We start from the raw sequence: 23,191 nt of genomic DNA on the forward strand, positions 1-23,191 counted from the left end.
GTCCGGACATCTTCAAGTTGCCAAGGTTGAGAAACACTGTTCTAGAGTCTCCACGGAGTCTTTTTGACACCGTGGCTGCAGGATTCCACGGGTGGCCGTACCAAGGCCTTATAAAGTGGCATTAACCCTTCACAGGATCTGGAATCTATCCCTCTGTTTGCAAAGGACCGAAGAAGCTCCGAAATCTGGATATATGGTGGGCCACTCTGGATGTCCACCTGGACAGAGGTGGTGGTGGGGAAGGAAAGGCCCTTCATCTGCCCATCAGCGCAATTCCCGGAGGGCTCGAGGTGCCAGGGCAGCTTCTGGCTCCCAACCAGCCTCTTATCGGCAGTGGCACCTCTAAGCCGGGCAGTGGAAAAAACGCTATTTCCGGCCCAGCTGAGATAAGGCTGTCTTCTCACACGCAACTTGGATGACACAACGCTCTTGCACAACAGCAGAGGTCAACCCCCTCCCGCCCCAGGAAGAATGCGGGAATTCCCTCCCAACGGCTCTCTCTCCACCTTCAAACCCACAAGGCAGACTCCAATCCCCATCGTTCCTTGGTCAAATGTATTAAGTCCTCCAAGACTTGTAGAACTTCTGGGAGTTGAAGTCCGGACATCTTCAAGTTGACAAGGTTTAGAAACACTGTCCTAACCACTGCTGGGGAATTCTGGGAGTTGAAGTCCGGACATCTTCAAGTTGACAAGGTTGAGAAACACTGTCCTAACCACTGCTGGGGAATTCTGGGAGTTGAAGTCCGGACATCTTCAAGTTGACAAGGTTGAGAAACACTTCAAGTCCCAGAATCCTTCAGCCACCTTCAAACCCACAAGGCAGACTCCAATCCCCATCGTTCCTTGGTCAAATGTATTAAGTCCTCCAAGACTTGTAGAACTTCCAAGTCCCAGAATCCTTCAGCCACCAAACTGGAAAACTTGTGGACTTCAACACCCAGAATCCCCCAGCTAGTTTCTCCTCTCCCTCCACCAAAATTTTGCTGAAATCAAGCTAGGTTTACCGCATTCCCACTATCTACCAAACAATGTGATAAATTAGCCAAGCCGCGTGGGTTCTCCCCCCCCATCCATGCTGAATTCTGGTGAACCCTTGCTGGCTGGGGGATTCTGGGAGTTGAAGTCAACAAGTGTTAAAAGTGGCCAAGGTTGGACCCCTCTGAATTTAGTATTAGTATTTAATGAATTTATAGGACTCCGGGCGGCTTACAGAAAATGCATTTTAAAAATAAAGAATTTAAAAACTTCCAATTCCCACCGAATGCAGAGACCTCCCCAGGGTGACTGACTGGTGAGCCATTTCCCTGTTGAACCAACTCCTCTCTAGGGGGCACCACCCCTCCTGTCCTTCAACTGCCTCCCCCAATAGGCAGGGTCTTGAGGGCAGAAAGCGGCAGGGGACAGGGGCTGCAAGGACCCCTACCCAAGCAGGCCTTCCTCCGGAGAGTAATTTCAAAGCCACAACCTCAATTGGGTGGGTGCGTCTCCCCCAAGACCCGCTGGGCCCCTCAGGCTGCCAAGGGCTCCCCTCCTGCTGATCGAGGCCACCCCTTCGTTGGGCAGGGAGGCATGCAGCAGTCCAGGTACCCCACCAGTTGGGGGCAGCTACCAAGCCCCCCCCCCCCATGCCCAGGAACCTCCCGGGACATGCAACCTCAGGGAAGGATGGGCCGGGACCCCCTCTTCCATCCCAGAATTCTTTTTTAGGGGGGGGGGCTCACAGACCCAACCCCCATTGACCCCCCACATACCCCAATTCCCTGAACGCCACGCATGGAATCTGGAAAGGGGGCTCCATCTAAAACGCACTTCGGTTGAACTGTGGGGTCCTGGGTGCTCTCTGAGCTGGGCGGTTTTTCTCGCAAACGTTTCCTGGCCCAACTAGGGAACATCATCAGTGCTATGAGGGAGGGGGGTTGTGGGGAGGGCTCTGGGATCCTTGGTGCGCTCTGAGTGTGTTTTCTTGGGGACATTTCAGGACCCATGGAGGTAACCTCACCAGTGCTGGAAAGGAATGAGATTCTCCGAAAGGAGGAAGAAGAGGATGCCAATCACCCCACCGTGGGGTCCTTCCAAACTCGGCACTTGGGACCCCTCCTCATTTCCACCCTGTGCTACAAAGACTCCCCTCTATCGGTACACAGGGTTTTATTCCAGGGTGGGGGGAACACAAAGACACCAGACACCAAGAGCCCCCTCCCCTCAAGTCTGTCGGGGACCCTCCTTAGGGGAGCCCCCAGCCCTCCCCCCCCCGCTGGCTACTCGGGGGCTGCACGCAGGACGCGGATGTGGATGGCGGAGTTGTGCCGGGCGCGGGCCAGCGGCTCCTCCTGGTCGCCCTCGGGCTCGGCGGCGTCGGCCAGCTGGACGGTGGAGGTGTTGGCGGCCAGGCGGAGGGCGCCGCCGCCCGTGGCCTCCAGCTGCAGGGCGATGTTGATGGCGCGGTTGATGGCCAGGCCCAGCCCGTGGATGCAGAGCTCGGCGCAGCCCCCGCCGGGCGCCAGCAGCTTCTGGCAGCGGCTCAGCTGCGCCCGGAAGTCCGTCTTCATGTTCACGTAGATGTCGCTGCGGCGACGGGGAAGGCGGCGGGGCAGGCGGCGTCGAAGGGCCCGCTCCGGCTCACTCGGGGGGCCCGGCTCGGCCATGGAGCCCTGCGGGAGAGACACCTGTAAAGGGAGGGTTGCCTGGACAGGGACCCCCCCCCCCCCACAAGCACTAGGCAGGCTCTTCACCCACCTATTCCCCCCCCCGCCTCCGTGCGCGTGCATGAAGTGGACTGCCCCCCCCCCGCTGCAAAAGCAACCCCCCCTCCCTGCTTCCGTGCTCGTGCATGTGCTCGCCCCCGCTGCAAAAAAGCAACAACCCCCCCCGTGCGCGTGCACGAGGTGGTCTGGGGGCGCACACCTGTCGACGCCCACCCACCCACGCTGCAAAAGCAAAGGCGCCCTCCGTGCGCGTGCACGAGGTGGCCTGGGGCGCGCGCGTAGGGAGTCCTCCCCGCCCTCCCACCCGAGAGAGGAACGCCTGCGGTTGGCCGGGGATGATGGGCTCTGTAGCGCCGCGCCTGGGAAAGGCTGGGCGGACAGCCGTCCTACCCGGCAGGGCCGCCGCGACCGTCTTTGATTCCCCGCCTGCCGTCCCCGAGGGTCCCACCGACCTCTGATCCCGGCGCCCGCCGCTGCCCGGCCCGGAGTTCCCGCGGTCGCCGCCGGCGGAGGGAGAAGCGCACGTGGTCCGCCGGTCGGGGCTGAGCCGGAAGTCCGGGTGGAAGGCGAGGCGAGGGGCCGCTCTGCGCGTTGTCCCTCTATGGGGGCCGGCCGGTACCGAGAAGGCGAGTGCGCGTGCGTGGAGGGCTCCCGGGGCGCCCCCTGGCGAGGGAAACGCGATTTTTCTCCCTCTTGCTTGAAAGGTTTAATTTCTGTAAAAAACTTTAGAAGCTGCAACTTTCTCCCTTCCTGATGGAATTTATTTCGTTTCATTTCATTATTTCATTTTATTTCATTTCATTATTTATTTCATTTATTTTATTTCATTTCATTTCATTTTTTATTTTATTTTTTATTTTATATTTCATTTCATCATTTCATTTTATTTCATTTCATTTATTTTATTTTATTTCATTTCATTTTATTTCTTCATTTCATTTCATTCATTTCATTTCATTTCATTTCATTTTTTGTTTTATTTTTTATTTTATACTCATTTTATTTTTTTCATTTTTTATTTCATTTTGTTTCATTATTTCATTTTATTTCATTATTTCATTTCATTTATTTTATTTTATTTCATTTCATTTCATTTTTTGTTTTATTTTTTTATATTTCATTTCATCATTTCATTTTATTTCATTTCATTTAATTTATTTCATTTCATTATTTCATTTTATTTCATTTTATTTTTTTTATTTTATACTTTTTTATTTTTTTAATTTTTTTATTTCATTTCATTTATTTCACTTCATTTCATTATTTAATTTTATTTCATTATTTCATTTCATTTTTTATTTTATTTTATTTCATTTTATTTCATTTCATTTGTTTTATTTCATTTCATTATTTCATTTTATTATAGATGCAGTCCTTGACTTACAACCTTTCATTTAGTGACTGAACAAACAGCACTGAACAAAGTGACTTACGATGACCGTTTTTCACTCTTATGACCACCGTAGTACTAGTACCCCTCTGGTCACATGATCTGAATCCATGCACTGGGCAACTGGCATGTACTTATGGCAGTTGCAGTGTCCCGGTGTGTGTGTGTGTGTGTGTGTGTGTGTGTGCGTCACCTGATCCCTTTTTACAACCTTCCGACAAGCAAAGTCAACGGGGAAGCCAGACCTACTTAATGACTGTGGCAAGAAACGTCATAAAATGGAGCAGAACTCAACTGTCCCACTTATGAATGGAAATCTGGGCCTCAACTGTGGTTGGAAGACGAGAACTCCTGTCCTCCTTCCTCTTCATGTTGGGTGCCAAACGCTTTCCAAGGGTTGGAATTCTCCTCTTTCCACTTCACAGCAACCCTGCGAGGTGGGATGGACAAAGAAATGGCCCCAGGGAGTGCAGTGCCCACCCAGACACCTGAGCCGGAATGATGGGTGCTGTAGTCCCAACCCTCCCGGCATGGGTCCCTGAGTCGAGGGCTCTGGGCTTCCGAACGGGGGTCCCCACTCGCATTTCGATTCTCTTCTGGGTTTTTGTAGATCCGTGTTTTCCAAGGTGGCCACTTGTGGACTTCAACTCCCAGAATCCCCCAGCCAGCAGGAACTCTGCTTTCTCCACCCTTTGTCCTCGTGTTTCCGTCCTTCGGTGACGGCCGCAGAGACCAGCACAGCCCTGGGAAATGGCTTCGGGATTTTTGCCCTGCCAAACCGAAACGGCTCGCCTCTGAGAAACTGACCGGAGCCCCGTCTGCACACTTGCAAACGGATGGACCCACAAGGCCCAAATAACTGGGCAACACAGCTGGGAGGGACCTTGGAGGTCTTCTAGTCCAACCCCCTGCACAAGCAGGAGACTTTATGGACCGGGGAGGGCTAACGCCGAAAGCGCACACTCACACCCATAAGGCAATGCACGTGTGGCACCCCCCCCTCTGCGCCCCCACCCCCTGCGCATGCGTGTGTGACACTCCCCCCCATGCTCCCCCTTATCTCCACACATGCATTTGCCACCCCCTCCCTGAAACCTCCTGGGACCAAAAAGGGGGGTACGGGGGGGGGTGCCATCCCCCCATGCTCCCCCAGGCACGTGCATCTCTCTCGTGCATGGCAGAGACCCCCAAAATCATCTGGCTGGCAGGAGGTGCCTGAGTGGCATGCGGAGGGGAGCTGAGGAGGGCTTGGAAAGGGCCCCCCTGGGTGCCATGGCTTTGCCCTCGGGGCTCTCTGCCGCTCGAGAGAAACAGCTGTCCAGTCTCTTCTGGAGCACCCACAACCTCTGGGGGCAACCCCTCCGGTGCCCCCGTTCTCCCTCCGGGCCTTTTGAGGATGGTCTTCTGGCTCCTGAGGCGCCTCTGCTTCTCCGTTGGATCCTCCAGAGCGGAACTGGGGGGGGGGGGAGAAAGAACTTGCCCCGGTTTCTCTTCCCCGGGACTCACACAACAAAAGAAGGACCCACAACACAACGGGGGGGGGGGGGTGGGCTCCTGTGGATTTTTGTCCCTCTGGGGAGGCCTTGAGAGGATGGTCCAGCTGGGGCCCTTCCCCATCCTGCCTGGGGATGCAAAGCAGAGGAGGGGGGAGGAGGAGGAGGAGGAGGAGGAGGAGGAGGAGGAGGAGGAGGAGGAGGAGAGGAGGAGGAGGAGGAGGAGGAGGAGGAGGAAGGCAATGACTGTGGAGTCCTTGGGGTTCTCTGAGCTTGGCTGTTTTCTTGCAGACATTTCATGACCAAACTAGGTAACATTATCAGTGTTAGAAAAGAGGAAATAGGGGAGGAGGAGGGAGGGGGAGAAAAAGGAGGGGAAGAGGAAAAGGAGAAGGAGAATAAGGAGGAAAAGGAAGAGGAGATGGAGAAGGAAGAGAAAAAAGGAGGGGGAAGAGGAAGGAGGAGGAGAATAAGGAAAAGGAAGAAAAGAAAGAAGAGAAAAAGGTGAAAAGAAAGAGGAGAAGAAGAGGAAAAGGAGGAAGAGATGGAGGAGGAAGAGAAAAAGGAGAAAAGGAGGAGGAAGAGAAAAAGAAGAGAAAAGAGGAAGAAGAGGAAGAAAATCTGGGGGGGGGAAGAGGAGGAGGACAGTGGGGTCCTTGGTGCTCTCTGAGCTGTGTGGTTTCCTTGTCGATCGTTTCATGACCCAACTAGGGAATAACATCAGTGGGGGGGGGAGGAGGAGGAGGACTACTGGCCCGGCTCCTTACAACACCCATTTCGAACAGGGATCCTGAATTGTCCTCCCTCCCTCCCTCCCTTCCACCGAGATCCTCATTCTGCAGCCGTGTTTCTCAACCTTGGCCATTTTTAAGACGGGTGGACTTCAACTCCCAGAATTCCCCAGCCGGCTGGGCTCTACCAGAATCCAGCATTTATCAAACAAGAACAAATGTGGTGATCGATTTTATACTACTTCTTTTTTTTGGAGAGGGTAACTTTCTTAATAGATGGTGGAATGCCGTCCATGTAATATAACTTGACTTCAGCAAAGTGATGAAGAAAAAAAATAGCTGGCTGGGGAATTCTGGGAGTTGAAGTCCACCATCCTTAAGTTGAAATTCACAGGATGCTCATTCTGGGTTCTCCGTCCTTGTGTTATATTTGGGGATCTCTGCTGGGGGCTTCTCGTACAAGTAGGTTGGGTGGGCAAAGGAGGGTGAGGGAAGCTCTTTACGGACCGCAATCAAGCCTGAGCACCGAGAAAGACACTGCTGGATGAACACAAGATGCCCCACGACGCGCTATTGGCCCGCAGGTGCCAAGCAAGTCCCCAAATTAAATCCACCCGCACCCCAAAGAGAAGCAGGCGAGTGGGGTGCACTGGCCCCCCTGGTGAGCAGAGTTTGGCACTCAGGGGCAAGAAGGGGGGGGGGCTGAACCGCTTCTAAATCCCCCCCTGACGAGAGAAAGCTCATTTGTTCTTTTTTCTTAAAAAACCTTCACATTTATTTCTTTATTTTGTCAGGACTTCCCAAACAAAACACAACCAGGAGCCTTTTTTTAAAAAGAACTCGGACCCCCCCTCCCCCCCCATTCAGGAATCTGGGGGTGCCATCCGGGCACCCGGTGAAATGGACGAGGGAAGGTCGGAGCACAGAACGGACGAGGCGGCCTCCCCTGCGTTTCCCTCCCCCCCATAATTTCAGAGGAGAGGGCTCTTGGGCACAAGAGGGGGCTTGGTGGGAGCGTAGGGGAGGTGGGGAGGGAGGGAGGACACAGCCAGGACTGCAGTGAGGGAGTGGATTTTGCTACCCAGGCCGAGAAGGGCTGCAGGCGCCCCCCGAAGAAGGTGGGAGGGGGGTCAGAGGTGGGGTGGGGCAGCGATTCAGGGGCATTTCCTCTCTACACACTGTTTCCCCCCTCTTCGTACTCCTGCTTTGAGATCCACATCTGTTGGAAGGTGCCCTGGAGAAGGAAATAGACGGTGAGAGGCCCCCTCCCCAGCCCCCTCCTTCCCACCCACCCCACAGACAACTGCAGACCCCACCCCTTGCAATCAACCCCTCCCTTGATTCCCCCCCACACTCACTAGAGAGGCCAGGATGGAGCCGCCGATCCACGGGCTGAACCTGCGTTCCATGGTGCTGTTGCTCGCAATCAGCTTCAACCTCATGCTCTGCAGTGGGGGGCAGAAAAGGGGCCACAAGTTGGGAGGGGGCTCTGAATCCAAGGGGGGATTCATTCTCATTTCCATCCTGACTCCCCAGGGAAAGCAAAGTAATAGCCAAAAGCCAACGTGGGTTTGTCAAAAACAGATCATGCCAGACTGATCTTATTGCGTTCTTTGACAAAGGGACAAAATTAGTGGACCAGAGGAATGCCGTCAATATAGTTTTACTTGGACTTCAGGAAGGCATTTGATAAGGGAGACCATAACCTACTACTAGACAAAGTAGAAGGGTGTGGGTTGGACAGCATCACCACCAGATGGATTCCGTAACCGGCTGACCAACCGCACTCAACGTGTAGTCCTCAATGGAACTGCATCTATATGGAGGGGGGTATGCAGTGGGGGACCCCAAGGCTCTGTTTTGGGCCCAGGACTCTTCAACATCTTCATCAATGATTTGGATGAGGGGATAAATGGGGAAGTCATCAAATTTGCAGATGACACCAAGCTGACAGGAATAGCCAACACTCCAGAAGACAGGCTTAAGATACAGAAGGATTGTGACAAACTTGATCATTGAGCATTATCTAATAAAATGAAATTCAGTGCTGAAAAGAGTCAGGTTCTACATTTAGGCAAGAAAAACGAAATGCACAGGTACAGTTTAGGTGGTACCTTGCTCAACAGTAGTGAGAGGGATCTTGGAGTCCTAGTGGACAACCATTTAAATAGGAGCCAGCTGTGGGCAGCAGCTGCCAAAAAAGCCAACACAGTTCTAGGCTGCATCAACAGAGGGAGAGAATCAAGATCACGTGAAGGGTTAATACCACTTTATAAGGCCTTGGGAAGGCCACACTTGGAATACGGCATTCAATTTTGGTCGCCACGATGTGAAACGATGTGGAGACTCTGGAAAGAGTGCAGAGAAGAGCAAGAAAGAGGATTAAGGGACTGGAGGCTAAAACATAGGAGGAACGGTTGCAGGAACTGGGGATGTGTAGTTTAATAGAAAGAAGGACCAGGGGAGACATGATAGCAGTCTTCCAATATCTCAGGGGTTGCCACAAAGAAGAGGGAGTCAAACTATTCTCCAAGGCACCTGAGGGCAGAACAAGAAGCAATGGGTGGAAACTAATCAAGGAGAGGAGCAACTTAGAACTAAGGAGAAATTTCCTGACAGTTAGAATAATTAACCAGTGGAACAGAAGTTGCCTCCAGAAGTTGTGAATGCCCCAACACAGGAAGTCTTTAAGAAGATGCTGGATAGCCATTTGTCTGAAACGGTATAGGGTTTCCTGCCTAGGCAGGGGGTTGGACTAGAAGACCTCCAAGGTCCCTTCCGACTCTGCTATTGTATTTGTAAGGGGTTATTTCCCGTTTTAATTGACTTTTAGAAAGGAGAAAATCCCTTCTCGGAGCAGCCAAAAATCAGGAGCCGGATTACAAACTTTTCCAGTGCAATGATTTTACTTAAGTGACGAAGAACCGGCTGCAGGATTTGGGCCCAGTGAAAAGAAGGACTTTGGGGGACAGGATAGCAATCTTCCAATATTTGAGGGGCTGCCCCAAAGAAGAAGGGGGGGGTCAACTTATTCTCCCAAAGCCCCCGAAGGCAGGACGAGAAGCAACGGATGGAACTAACCAAGGAGAGAAGCAATCTGGGACTAAGGAGAAATTTCCTGACAGTGAGGACAATTAACCAGGGGAACAGCCTGCCACCAGAAGTGTGGGTGCTCCATCCCTGGAGGTTTTTAAGAAGAGACTGGACAGCCGTTGGTCTGGAATGGGGTAGAATCTCCTGCTAGGGCAGGGGGCTGGACTAGATGACCTGTAGGGCAGGGGGCTGGACTAGATGACCTCTAGGGTCTCCTCCAGGTTTATTTGGATGGATGGACCAGGTTTATTTGGATGGATGGATAGATGGATGGAAAGGTAGGACAAGAAGCAATGGGTGGAAACTAGTGAAGGAGAGAAGCATTCTTGAATAAAGGAGAAACTTCCCAATACTGAGGACAATTGACCAGTGGAACTACCTGACACCAGAAAATTTTGGGTGCTCTTAACACTGGAGGTTTTTAAGAGGAGACTGGACCTGTCTGAAACGGTCTAGGGTCTCCTGCTTGAGCTGGACTAGAAGACCTCCAAGGCCCTTCCAGCTCTATTCTGATTGATTGGTTGACTGATTGATTGATTGATATCCAAGGGGAGAAGGTTTAGCGAAAGCCGCTTACCGACTCCTGAATTTCCAAAGTCATTTTTTTGTTTTCGGGGTGCCCTGCAGTGCCCCCCCCATCTCCAGCAGTATTTTATCCACCCCACACGGGTGAGACCCTCTCAGCTGCCCTCGGGGTCAGGAGGCCCATGGGGGTGGTGGAGGGTTGGGGGGTGACGTTAAAAAGCCTCTTGGGGCACTTGATGGGGAAACCCCCGTTCCCCCCGCCCCCAATCCCCGCTGGCCTTGTGCAGACGAGCCAAGCGGGGACCCCCAAAGCCCCTGGGCCAGCTGCCCTGGTGGCCCCCTTTGACTCCCGGCCTGGGGGTGGGGGCTCTCACCGGCGGGGTCTTCTGGGAGAGCTCCGGTTGAGGCGATCGTGTGAAGCCCTGCAGGAGGGTATTCCCGCCCGTGACGATGACGCTGCCGTAGAGACCCTGCAGAATGGGGAGGGGGAGTCAAGGGGGAAGGAGCCTCTGGATCCACTCTGCACACGCCCACCCACCCCCCACAGCCCACTCGGCTGCCTTTCACGGATTCCTGAGTTTTTCCACTCGGCCGGCTCCAAGGAATCTTCCCAACGCTCCAAGATCCCTGTGGATAACGATCCTTCCCTCCTTCCTTTCCTTTCCTTCCTTCCTTCCTTCCTTCCTTCCTTCCTTCCTTCCTTCCATTGCCCTTCTTTCCTTCCTTCTTCCATTCCTCTTTTCTTTTTTCTTCTCTCCTTCCTTCTTTTCTTTCTTCCTTCCTCCATTCCTTTTTCTTTTTCTTTCTTTCTTTCTTTCCTTCCTTCACTCCTCTTTTCCTCCCTCCCTCCTTCCTTCCTTTTCTCCCTCCTTATTATTTTGTTTGTTTGTTATTTATTATGTATTCATTATTATGTATTTATTTATATTTATTATTTATTTATTGTTTGTTTGTTTATTTGTTTATTATTTATATTTATTTATTTGTTGTGTTTGTTTATTATTTATATTTATTTATATTTATTAATATTTATTTATATTTATTAATATTTATTATTTATTAATATTTATTATTTATTAATATTTATTTATATTTATATTATTATTGTTTATTTATTTATTATTTATTTGTTTATTTGTGTTTCTTTATTTTTTAATTTTATTTTTCATTATTTATTTATTTTTATTTATTTATTATTCATTTGTTTGTTTATTGCTTTTATTTATTATTTTTTGTTTGTTTATTATTTTTTATTATTCATTTTATTCATTTTATCTTTTATTTATTTTATTTATTTTAATTATTTAATTCATTTTAATTATTGTTATTATTTTTATTTATTTATTTATATTATTTATTTATTTATATTATTTATTATTTATATTATTTATTTATTTATATTATTTATTATTATATTATTTATTTATTTATTTATTTTCTCACTCACTGCATTAAAAAAAACCAGATGCCAGTAAATGAAGCTTCAAAAGAATCTGAGCTACGTAGGAGCCCTTACCTAAGTGTGAAAACGTAGCGGGGGAGGAGGGGGCTTCTGTGGGGAGGGGGTCAGGAGCCCCTGTCTCTCCTCGAAGGGCGGGGCCTGGGGGAGCCACCCTTGGGGGCTCCGAGGGGCTGGGGGTAGACGGGGAATTCAGCCTTCCAGCCGAGACAAGAGTCCCGGGGGGGGGGGGGGAGGCTTTGGGTGGGGAGGGGGGGCACGACTCACCGGCCGTATATCGATGTCACACATCCCGATGCTCGTGGTGACCACGTGTCAACGCCCAGCATGGTGTTTCCAGACAGACCCTGGGAAATAGAGGGGGCCGGGGTGGTGGGGGTGTTATGACCGCCAGATTTCAGGGGGACAAAGCAAAATAACACCAAAACCTTCCCAGATTGCAATGTTGTGCGTATAACAGGGACATAAACTGGAGTTTGGGGGAGGATGAGGAGGAGGGAAAGGGAGAAAGGGTAAAAGCAGAGGAAGCAAGGGAGGAGAAGTAAGAGGGGGAGAGAGGGGAAGGAGGAGGAGAAGAGAGGAGATGGGGGAAGGGGAGGGGAAAGAAGAAAAGGGAAGGAGAGGAGGAAAGGAGAAGGGAGGTTGGGAAGACGGAAGTAGGTTGTTGCAAAATAAGATGGAGATATGGGTGGCAGGACAGTTACCCCCCCAGCCGTCTTCCTATATTCATAAGGAGTTTGGGATAAACGTTAACAGCCTAATAGATGAACGTCAAGAGTATTTCCAAGAATGTATATTTGGAACGTATATGAAAGGAAAAAAATAACATTTTATATTTAAAAAAAAAGACTTGTGGACTTCAACTCCCAGAATTCGGATGCATTCCTTTGGATAGGCTATTTACTCTCTTGTAATCCCTTCCTCTGCGATCTCTCAGTTGTAGGAGATAGGAGAAAAACAACAGGAATTCCTGGCTGAGGAATTCTGGGAGTTGAAGTCCACGAGGCATCACATTGCCAAGTTCGGAGACCCTGGCCTAGAGCAAATTTTTTTGGGGGGTGGGTGGGTTGAGGGGCGTTTGGATCTTCTCCCACTGGCCCCCAGGTCTTAAAATGGCCGAGGTTGGAGACCCTTACTCTAGAACAGTGTTCTCACCTTGGCAACTTGAAGATGTCCGGACTTCAACTCCCAGAATTCCCAGCAGTGGTTAGGACAGTGTTTCTCAACCTTGGCAACTTGAGATGTCCGGACTTCAACTCCCAGAATTCCCCAGCAGTGGTTAGGACAGTGTTTCTCAACCTTGTCAACTTGAAGATGTCCGGACTTCAACTCCCAGAATTCCCCAGCCAGCATTCGCTGGCTGGGAATTCTGGGAGTTGAAGTCCGGACATCTTCAAGTTGCCAAGGTTGAGAAACACTGCTCTAGAAGGCCAGCACCGTGACTTCCGCCTGCCCCAAAGTTGCTTGCCCATCCCGCCTGCCCAGATTCCCGGGGAAATGCGATGCCAGGCCCACTTCTCTGCCCCCCCTGCTCACCTTCACGTTGGAGGGGTCAAAAAGCCCTCGGGGATCCTCAGGCGCTCAGCCCCATAGTCTGTGTTGTAGCCATGGGCATTTCGTAGTGGACGGTGGGCATCTGGGCAGCCACCCTGCTCCGAACAAAAGTGGGGGGGGGGTTGGAAACAGAGAAAGTGCCAGGTCTGGCTGGACTCACCGTGCCAGGACAGGCAGTCTTCCCTCCAGCCTCCCTCCTTCCTTACCCCTTCCCAAATGGCTTGGGGGGTGGGTGGGACACAGACCCCTCCCATAAAGAATGCTTCCCAGTCTCTGATTAACAGGGTGGTTCCTGGGACAGCTTTGTCCCTGCAAGATCCCTCTGGCATCTCCTGGATCCAGGCCCCCCACCTAATCCCTTTTCCTTTCCCACATCCTGGAAAGATACAATCAATCCATCAATCAGAATAGAGCTGGAAGGGCCTTGGAGGTCTTCTAGTCCACCCCCCTGCTCAGGCAGGAGGCCCTGTGCCAGTTCACGTCCAAGTGGCTTTTCCAAACTCTTCTTAAAAGCCTCCAATAGCCATAGCAGTAGACTTATATACCGCTTCATAGGCCTTTCAGGCCTCTCTAAGCGGTTTACAGAGAGTCAGCATATTGCCCCCAACAACAATCTGGGTCCTCATTTTACCCACCTCGGAAGGATGGAAGGCTGAGTCAACCCTGAGCCGGTGAGATTTGAACCGCTGACCTGCTGATCTAGCAGTAGCGTGCAGTGCTGCATTTAACCACTGCGCCACTTTGGCTCAAGGGATGGAGCGGCCACAACTTCTGGTGGCAAGCGGTTCCCTGGTTAATTGTTCTCATCGTTAGGAAGTTTTCTCCTTGATTAGATCAGATCCTCTTTCCCGTCTTGTAAACCGGTTTCATTTCTCTCCCCAAGGATGACGCGATCCGGCCCCTCTTTCTTGGCACGCGGCTATTTTGATTCTCGCCTTGCATTCCGTCTCCCGGATCCGCCGGTCTCCTCCGGTCTCCGGCAGGGGCGTCCTGGCATTCCGGTCGCGGGAATGAGGGAGTTCGGATTTCCTAAACGTCCGCTGGGAAGCTTCTTTTGAAGTTCAACTTTTGGAAAAGGTTTTTTTTCCCCCCCTCTTAATCTGAGTAGGTCAGATGAGTTTCTTCTTTCAAGCTTTCAGGCTCCTCCTGCTGGAGCCCGTGGTCAGACTTCAATCGTTTCTCTGGCTGTTTTGTCCCTGCTCAACCAACCATCGGAGTAGTTGTGAAACTGAATGCACGGCCTTGCTGAGGCTACCAAGTGAATCCATCCGACGTTATCCTGGGACACGTAGATTTGAAACCTTCATTGGCAGGGAGTTTTTCCCCTCTACAGCCCACTCAAGGTGGGATGAGTGGGGAAATGTGGCGTGGGTCTGAGGCCGGAGAGAACAGGGGCTATTGTGACTCTCGGGTCCGGCCTACCTTACAGGGCTGTGTTTTTTTCCCTGGAGACAATCCTTAGGGAGCAACCAGCCTTGAACTCTCTCAAAGCAGGAAATAGATTCTGGCTTTTTTTCATCCTGCTCCCAGAATTCCCAGCACCATGCCCGAAAGAGGGGGATTCTGGGAGACGTGGTCCTAACCCATCGGGAGGGCAGCCATCAGGCTGAGCAAGATTGGGCCACGGGAAACCCGAGACGTAGCCTCCACCCAGAGGTGGGTTCCTACCGGTTCGGATCAATTTGGCCAAGTAGGGAGTAACAATTCGCTGGACAAGCCCGACCGGTTCTGTCCTCAGGGCCGCCATCTGTGATTTCCTGTTCTGCATAATCTTCATTGGAAAAAGTGATTCCCCCCCCCCAATTTTAATGTTGTGCGTCGTGTGCAGACCCTTTTTATGTGCAAATATGGCCCGTGCGCAGAGCTCAAAAGTTTTTCGGGTGCCGAAGCAGTGATCATGCCAGCAGGACCCAGCTCTGCCCTCACCCATTCCTTCAAGGGAGACCCCCCCCCCTCCTCCTCCTCCTCCTCCTCCTCCTCCTCCTCCCCCCCGACTTCCAAACTGCCAGAGCAGCCCGCTTACTCACTGCTCGTCATAGGGGGAGTCGGAAACTTGCAGGACGGATGCCTGGAATCTTGTATCACCTCCTGCGGGGGGGACACACAGAGGGGGGGAGGGTGGGGGGGGTCAGCACACTAGGGCCTGCACAGAAGCCCCCTCCTCGACACCCTCCCCCTCCTTCCCACCCAGGAACAAGCCTTAACCTCAACCTGTCAGCCCACCCAGCCGGAACAAGCCTTAACCTCAACCTGTCAGCCCACCCAGCCGCCTCATTTTTCGACCTGTGTCCCCCATGTTGCCCCCCAACCCCCAAGGGCTCACGTTGGACATGTAGCTGTGCCAGGACTTGCTGACTTGGGGCAGCTTCTCCTTCTTCTTCCAGTTTGGGGGGGCTCCTTCACGCACGGCTTCCTGGGGGAGAAAGACGGGGAGTCCTACAGATTGTGGGGGCGCCTTCCCTTGCAACCCCTTCTGGACCCAGCTGTCCGTAGGAGGAGGATCTTGTTGACTTCAACTCCCAGAATTCCCTGGGACGAATGATAGGTATCACCCATTGGGGGGGAGGCTATTTACTCTCTTGCAATCCCTTCCTCTGCGATCTCTCCGCTCTGGGAGGAAAACCAGGTCTGAATGACGCTCCCACCCACCCACCCCCATTCCTTGCAATTCTTCCTAGCAGCAGAATGGACCGAATGCCCAGCGCCTGGTTGCCCCCTCCCCTCCCCGCCGGGGATCCATCGGTCCGCGCTGGGGCGCAAGGGGAAAAGGGGGGGAGGGGCTACCTTGGCTGCGATCATGTAGGGGGGGACAATTTCGATATTCATCTCTTGGAAGAGTTCACGGCACTGCATGGAGATGAAGTCGCCGGCCAGCGGGGATTTGACAATTCCTGCAATCGGGGAGGGGGGAGAAAAGGAGGGAGGAGAGGGGGAGAGAGGGGGAGCGAGGGAGGAAGAGGAGAGGAAGGGGGCAGGGAAGGAGGGAAGGGGGTGGGGGAGAGAGGGAAAAAGGAGGGAGGGAGAGGAGAGGAGGGAGGGAGAAAGGAAGGAAAGAAGGGAGGGAGGGAGGAAAAAGGAGGGAGGGAGGAAGGAAAGAAAGGAGAGAAGGGAAAGAGGGAAGGAAAGAAGGAGAAAGAAGGAAAATATAAAAGGAGGGAGGGAAGGAAGGAGGACGAAGCAAGATAAAAAAGAAAGGGGGAGGAAGGAAGGAAAGAAGGAGGGAAGAAATTGAATGAGGGAGGGAGGGAAGGAAGGAGAAAGGAAGAAGATAGGAAAGAAGGAGCAAGGGGGGAGGAAAGAAAGAAAGGAGAGGAGGAAAGAAAGAAAGGAGAGGAGGAAAGAAAGAAAGGAGAGGAGGGAAGGAAGGAAGGAAGGAAGGAAGGAAGGAAGAGCTGGCCCCACTGTCCCCTTTATGCCTCAATTTTCCCCCTTGGCAGCATCTTCTTCTGCTCCACAGAACTCCCCCCCCCAAACCCACCCCCCTTCCCCCTGCACCTGCCAAGGGCTGGGTGGCCAAGCACACCTGGGGACTCCCTGAATGGGCGATTTCTTTTTTGGTGCCAGACCTCCCTGGCATCCTGGCACGGCCTCCAGAACTTGGGCACTGGGCCTCCACAATAACAGAAGCCCACCCCCCCAAATCCCTTCCGAAGACAGCGACCCCCCCCCCACCTTGCTGCAGGATGTAGCCGTCGTGCACGGGGATGGCCGTGGTGTGGGTCGCCCCGCTGTCCAGGACCAGGCCGGTGCTGCGCCCGTTGGCAAAGCTGGTGAAGCGACGTCAAGGCTTTGGCAAGACAGGAGTCCTGGGATGGGGGGATCCCCAATCTTTTCCCTCCAGGCTCCCAGAGTCTTCACTGGAGTGACCGACCTCTGCCAGCAGGCCCCAGAAGGCAAAGCCTGGGGGCAGCCAGGCAGGGGCATGGGGTGGGGGTCCCATTTCTGCCCCCCCCCCCGAGAGGATACGCGGTGAGCACGGCCGTCTTGCAGAGGAAGAAAGCCGGGATGGTGTAATGCTCAAACATCAACTCGGTCAGCTTCTCCCTCTTGGCGCGCGTGTTCCACTGGAGGGAGGGGGCAGGGGGTCAGAAGGGGGCAGGAGCCCACCTCCCAAGGAGGAGGGGGGAGTCGTTCCCCCCCCCCCGCCCCAGATACCTACTGGGGCCTCCGACATGAGGACGGGATGGAGGTTGGGCTCTGATTTGATGTGCTTGTTGTAGGTGTGGTCCAGGATGGCTTGGAAGCAGCTCCAGTCTTCAACTTGGGGGGGGGAGGAGAAACGGGGGTGATAAAGGAGAACAGGACCCCCCTGGCTGCCAGCTCCCCATGCCGGGACCCCTCTCCAGGCCCTCCTCGGGGTGGTCTGCTCAAACCTCCAAGCAGAGGAACCTCTCTCTCTCTCTGTATCTCTCTCTCTTTCTCTCCCTCCCTCCTCTCAGTATCTCTCTCTCTCTGTGTATATCTTTCTCTTTCTCTCTTTCTTTCTCTTTCTCTCCTTCCAGATGTACCCCAAGGATTTAGGGGTCTCAGCACAGCAGGCTACAGTTCCCCTTTGGAGCTCCCCCCCCCCGGGCCTTGGCCTCTCTCTCTCTCTCTTTCTCCTTCTCCCTCTCCCTCCCTCCCTCTCTCCCTCTCTCTCCCTCTCCTTCCCTCCTCTCAGTATCTCTCTCTCTCTGTGTATATCTTTCTCTCTTTCTTTCTCTTTCTCTCCTTCCAGATGTACCCCAAGGATTTAGGGGTCTCAGCACAGCAGGCCACAGTTCCCGTTTGGAGCCCCCCCCCTGGGCCTTGGCCTCTCTCTCTCTCTCTTTCTCTCTTTCTCCTTCTCTCTCTCTCTCCTTTCTCTCTCTCCCTCCCTCTCTCTCTCCCTCTCTCTCCTTCCCTCCTCTCAGTATCTCTCTCTGTGTGTATATCTTTCTCTTTCTCTCTTTCTCTCCTTCCAGATGTACCTCAAGCCGGTGGACTCAAGGACTGGGGGGGATTTAGGGGTCTCAGCACAGCAGGCAAGGGCCACAGTTCGACTCTCAAGCCCCCCTGGGCGTTGGCCTCTCTCTCTCTCTCTTTATCCTCTCTCTCTTTCTTTCTCTCTCTTTCCCTCTCTCTCTTTCTCTTTCTCTCTCTTTCTCTTTCTTTCTCTCTCTTTCTCCTTCTTTCTCTTTTCCTCTCTTTCTCTTTCTCTCTCTTTCTCCTTCTCTCTCTCTCCCCTCACTTCCAGGTGCACCGTGAGCCGGTGGACTCAAGGACTGGGAGGGGGGTCCCAGCGCAGCGGGTAAGGGCCACGGTTCCCCCTTGGCCTCCCCCTCTCCCCGCCCCTCCCCCTCGTACTCATCCCGTTCTTGAGCGGGGAGGCGATCTCCGTGTTCTCCCGCGGGACGTGGAGGGAGTTGGTGTCGATGTAGTAGGCCTTCCCCGACTTGGTCTCCTTGTCTCCGTCCAGCTCCATGGCCGACTCGTCGTGGGAGAGCAGGCCCACCGTGGTGGGGAAGTCCGCCTGGAAACAGAGCAGGCGCCGTGGGGCAGGGGAGTCCAGGATTGTGGGGCGGGGGGGGGGCTCTGCAAAGAACGCCCCTGCCAAGGAAAACTCCCCCCTCGGGGGGGAAGTCAGGAGGAGAAGCGGGTGGGGGGTCCCACTCCTACCTTCGGACAGTCTTCCCCAGCATAACCGGCCCGGACGGAGAAGGAGCCGATGTCGAAGACCAGGGCCCCCACCTCGTCTGCAAGGAAGCCATCACGGGTGAGGAGGGAGGGAGGGAGAGCGGAGGGGAGAGGGATGCAGCCCCCACCCCACCCCAATTTGTTCCCTTACAGCCTAAAGGAGGCGTTTTAATTCGCATTTTAACACTTCCAACTCGTCCAGGGGATTAATTCACCCAAGTGCCTCCAACAGGGGGGGCCAGATTTAAGGAATATGGGATCAGCAGGCGGCAGTCTGGATCTCTGGACTGCACAAGGGGGGGACGACTAGATGGCCTCGAGGGGCCCCTCCGGCTCTTTCATTTCCATTCGGCAGCCTGCAAAAGTTGGCTTCTTTTGTCTGTCCGGGAAGGTGGCTGCGAAATTGGGAGGAGGAGGGGGCGACTGACAGGGGGAGGAGAGGGTCGCGGGAACGGACCCCTCCGGGGCATCCGAGTCGTCCACCCCGCCCCTGCTCCCCTGAAGACGGACCGCGGATGTAGCCAGTCCCCTACGGCGCATTCCTGCCCATAGGCCGCTTAAGCAAGTGAGCCAAGCCGCACGCAGCAGTGAAAGGAGGGGAGGACCTCCGATCCTCCTCCCTCGCTCGGCCTCTCTGGCAAAGGGAGCAGGATTCAAACCCAGCTCCCGGCTCAAGGCGCTCCAGCGCGGCTGCTAGAACTCCCAGCGCCCGGTCGCCCGCCTTCCGATGCCCCGGAGCAGAGCAGAGCAGGGTGAGGGGGGCGAGAGCAGGGCGAGGGGCAGCCCTACCTCCTCCGTAGACCCCTCCGCTCCATCCCGACCCGCGTGCGGTGCCCTGGGGGGCGTCGCGGTGGGGCCTGGGCGCTGCCGGGGCTGGGCTGGCAAAGGGCGGGAGGTTTCAGCACCTGGGCCGGCGGACAGCAGCCTGGGCAGGGGGCTTTGAAGGGAGAGGGGAGGGTCCGCGCCTCGGCCAATCAGGGACGTCCACCCCTCCCCAAGAGGGTCGCTGATTGGCCGCCGTTGGAGACAATGAAGAGAAAGGAGCGATGGGCCCTTAAAGGGGAACGAGGCGGGCAGGTAACCCGCAGGGAGGGGGGGGGGAGAAGCGGACCCTTCCCCTTTTAGAGCGCGGCGGGGCTTCCAGGGGTCGCTAATTGGAATGAACGCTGGAAATTCTATTTAGTTCTCCCCTCCACCGGTTGGCCCGGCTGCAACCCCAATTCCCATCATCCCCCACCCATAGTTGAAAGAGGCTGCATTAATTCAGGGGAGGGGCTTTATTTCTGCAAGGACCCGGGTGTGAGTGCGGGGGGGGGAGGGCGGGAGGGAGAGAGGAGGAAAGGCAGCTGTGCCTCTGAGCTCGTGCAGAGCGAGCGCTGCCCGCCCAATCGGCCTCCCCGCATTCCCCGGAGGAGGACCGTCTTCACGACCGGGGTGAAGAATTCAGTCGCGTTTTGTGGACCCATCAGATCCAGGGATGAGCCCTTTCTCCCCCCCCCTTAGAAACTCCCTTCCCACAGCCCTCCCTCCCTCCCTCCTTTTATATTTTCCCTCCTTTCTTCTTCCTCTTTCCTTCCCTCCTTTCTCCTTCTTTCCCTTTCTCCTCCCCTCCTCCTTCCCCCTCCTGCCATCTCTTTCCTTCCTTCCATCCTTCCTTTCTCCTCTCTTCTCCTTTCCTCCCTTCCTTCTTCCTCCTTCCTTCCATCCTCCCTCCCTCCTCTTCCTTCCTTCCTTCCATCCTTCGTTCCTCCTCCCACTTTTCCCTCCTTCCATCCTCTCTTTCTTCCTTTCTCTTTCCTTCCTTTCTCCCTTCCCCCTCTCATTTTTCAACTAAGGGCAGGACTACCCCCCCCCCCGTGGGGGGGGGGAGACAGAATTTGGGCTGGGTGCAAGATTGAGGCAGAAGGCTTCCCCTGGATTCCCCAGGCCCTGGCTGACCCTTTCACAGCTGTATGCAGCTGTATTTCATTTAATGTATGCTGCATTCGTGGGCATTCAAAGTGACATAAAGTTATTCTATTCTATGTTTTCTGTCCTAATTCTATATTTTATTATTTGTTCCATTCCATTCTGTTCTATTCTGCATTCTATTTCCTATTCCTTTCTATTCTATTCTATATTATATTGCCTATTCTATTCTAATTCTCTATTTTATTATCTATTCTATTCTATTCCATTCCATTCTAATTCTATATTTTATTATCTATTCTATTCTATTCCATTCTAATTCTAAATTTTATTTTCTATTCTATTCTATTCTAATTCTATATTTTATTATCTATTCTATTCTATTCCATTCTAATTCTATATTTTATTATCTATTCTATTCTATTCTATCCAGTCTAATTCTAAATTTTATTTTCTATTCTATTCTATTCTAATTCTATATTTTATTATCTATTCTATTCTATTCCATCTAATTCTATATTTTATTATCTATTCTATTCTATTCCATTCTAATTCTAAATTTTATTTTCTATTTATTCTATTCTAATTCTATATTTTATTATCTATTCTATTCTATTCCATTCTAATTCTATATTTTATTATCTATTCTATTCTATTCCAGTCTAATTCTAAATTTTATTTTCTATTCTATTCTAATTCTATATTTTATTATCTATTCTATTCTATTCCATTCCAATTCTATATTTTATTATCTATTCTATTCTATTCTAATTCTATATTTTATTATCTATTCTATTTCTATTCCATTCTAATTCTATATTTTATTATCTATTCTATTCCTATTCTATTCTATTCCATTCTAATTCTATATTTTATTATCTATTCTATTCTATTCTATTCCAGTCTAATTCTAAATTTTATTTTCTATTCATTTCTATTCTAATTCTATATTTTATTATCTATTCTATTCTATATTCCAGCTAATTCAATAATTTTATTATCTATTCTATTCTATTCTATTCCAGTCTAATTCTAAATTTATTATTCTATTCTATTCCATTCTAATTCTATATTTTATTATCCTATTCTATTCCATTCTAATTCTATATTTTTAATATCTATTCTATTCTATTCCATTCTAATTCTATATTTAATATCTATTCTATTCTATTCTAATTCTATATTTTCTATTCTATTCTATTCTATTCTATTCTATTTCTATTCTATTCTATATTATTAGGCACCCAGCCTCTGCCCACCCTCCTTATGCTCCTCATTGCATGGATGGAAGATATAAATGACCCCTCAGAAAAGGGAGTCAGGCTTTGAACTAAGGCATCAGCAATGGACAACCCTGAGTAGGAATCCCACCTCCCAGGGGGCCTACCAAACTCTCCTCCTCCTCCTCCTCCTCCTTGATGGGACTAAAGGGTCCCATCATGTCAAACCACATCATGGCCGGTTGTACGCAGAGGGCATCTATCCGTCCAGGATATGATTCCCCCCCCCCCATGTAAACGATGCTGAGGTTCAGTGCTTAGAAGGCCTGGTATTTGAACACGGATCTTTCTAACATTTTTTGTGCTTTAATATCCTCAGTGGAATGTTCCTATATCAGTGTTTCTCAACCTTGGCGACTTTAAGTCCTGTGGACTTCAACTCCCAGAATCCCCCAGCCAGCGAGAGCTGGCTGGGGGATTCTGGGAGTTGAAGTCCACAGGACTTAAAGTCGCCAAGGTTGAGAAACACTGTCCTATATATACAGGCAGCCCTCAACAATGGAGCCCTAAGACATTTCTAGGCGAGTTTGGCCCCGTTTTACGACTTTTTCTTCCCACGGTCGTTAACCGAGTCACTGCGGTTCTGAAGTTAAACAAACCCGGTTGTTAAGTGGATCTGGTTTCCTCGCGGACTTTGCACGTCAAGGCGGTCGCAAAAAGGGAATCGCGTGACCCTGGGACCCTGCCACCGTCGTAAGGTATGAACTTCCAAGCATTACTTGACCCTGGTGCAGGTCAATAAGTGTGAAAAAAAACAGTCCCAAGTCCCTATTTTACAACAGGGCTGTTGCAACTTTGGCCACTTAACGGAGCCCTGTTGCAAGTCGAGGGCTACCTGTCCACCCCCTGTGCTAAATAAATAGTAATTAGACTCCAACTCCCATCGTCCTCAGCCACTCTGGAGCAGCGCCCAAGCTCTTGGGGTCTGCAGCGAAGACCCTCGCCAGGGTCTAGTGGTTACAGTGGGTGCGAGCAGCGGCCTCCCAAACAGGCTGGGACTCCAATACCCAGTGATCCCCGGCCAGTCTGAAGCCAGGAGGTTAGTGAGATCAGTTCTGCGGCTGCTCCTGGGGATGCCTCCTCCCCTGGCAGCCTGCTTGGCACCTCTCCGTGCTGCGAGGCAGGCAGGTGTTCTCCAGGTGCAGCTGCTGTACCCAGGCCTGCCAGGAGCCCCTTTGCCCAGCTGGTTCCACTGGCAGCCAATGGCAAGGCTGCCCCTGCGGGATTCCTGCCTGCTTCTGAACGCCCAGGGCCATTTCTCCTGCAAGGACCGATGGGAATTGTAGTCCCGACGCATCCGGGTGTGTGTGTGGAGGGGGGGGGGAGAGCAGGCTAGAACAGTGTTTCTCAACCTTGGCAACTTGAAGATGTCCGGACTTCAACTCCCAGAATTCCC

The 23,191-nt window shown here is 51.9% G+C and overlaps 2 protein-coding genes across 3 annotated transcripts; both read right to left on the minus strand.

The window, feature by feature from the left end:
• Positions 1-2,133: 2,133 nt before the first annotated feature.
• On the minus strand, positions 2,134-3,252 carry POP7 (POP7 ribonuclease P/MRP subunit). 2 transcript variants are annotated; one of them, XM_087712129.1, is made up of 2 exons: positions 3,160-3,252; positions 2,134-2,653 (listed from the first exon to the last, which is right to left on the minus strand). In XM_087712129.1, exon 2 carries the CDS (start codon positions 2,645-2,647, stop codon positions 2,261-2,263), a length of 387 nt encoding a protein of 128 aa, XP_087568255.1. In that variant the 5' UTR covers positions 2,648-2,653; positions 3,160-3,252; the 3' UTR covers positions 2,134-2,260. The 2 variants fall into 2 exon arrangements, with proteins under 2 accessions (XP_087568255.1, XP_087568256.1); XM_087712130.1 differs by having other exon boundaries at positions 2,134-2,668; positions 3,160-3,228.
• A 3,984-nt stretch (positions 3,253-7,236) lies between these two features.
• On the minus strand, positions 7,237-21,971 carry ACTL6B (actin like 6B). Its single transcript, XM_087715040.1, is given in 19 exon segments — positions 7,237-7,513; positions 7,516-7,555; positions 7,680-7,766; positions 10,314-10,409; positions 11,666-11,715; positions 11,718-11,745; positions 12,935-12,957; positions 12,960-13,007; positions 13,010-13,047; positions 14,980-15,027; positions 15,262-15,365; positions 15,737-15,843; positions 16,625-16,719; positions 16,919-17,016; positions 17,112-17,212; positions 18,278-18,443; positions 18,590-18,666; positions 19,397-19,493; positions 21,903-21,971. Coding segments are annotated over 19 exon segments (1,410 nt in total). The 3' UTR covers positions 7,237-7,475.
• Positions 21,972-23,191: the final 1,220 nt, after the last annotated feature.

The sequence above is a fragment of the Thamnophis sirtalis genome, unplaced genomic scaffold (assembly GCF_051295495.1).
Source record: "Thamnophis sirtalis isolate CommonGarterSnake01/CBP01778 unplaced genomic scaffold, rThaSir2_p1.2 scaffold_4, whole genome shotgun sequence".
Taxonomy (NCBI): domain Eukaryota; kingdom Metazoa; phylum Chordata; class Lepidosauria; order Squamata; family Natricidae; genus Thamnophis; species Thamnophis sirtalis.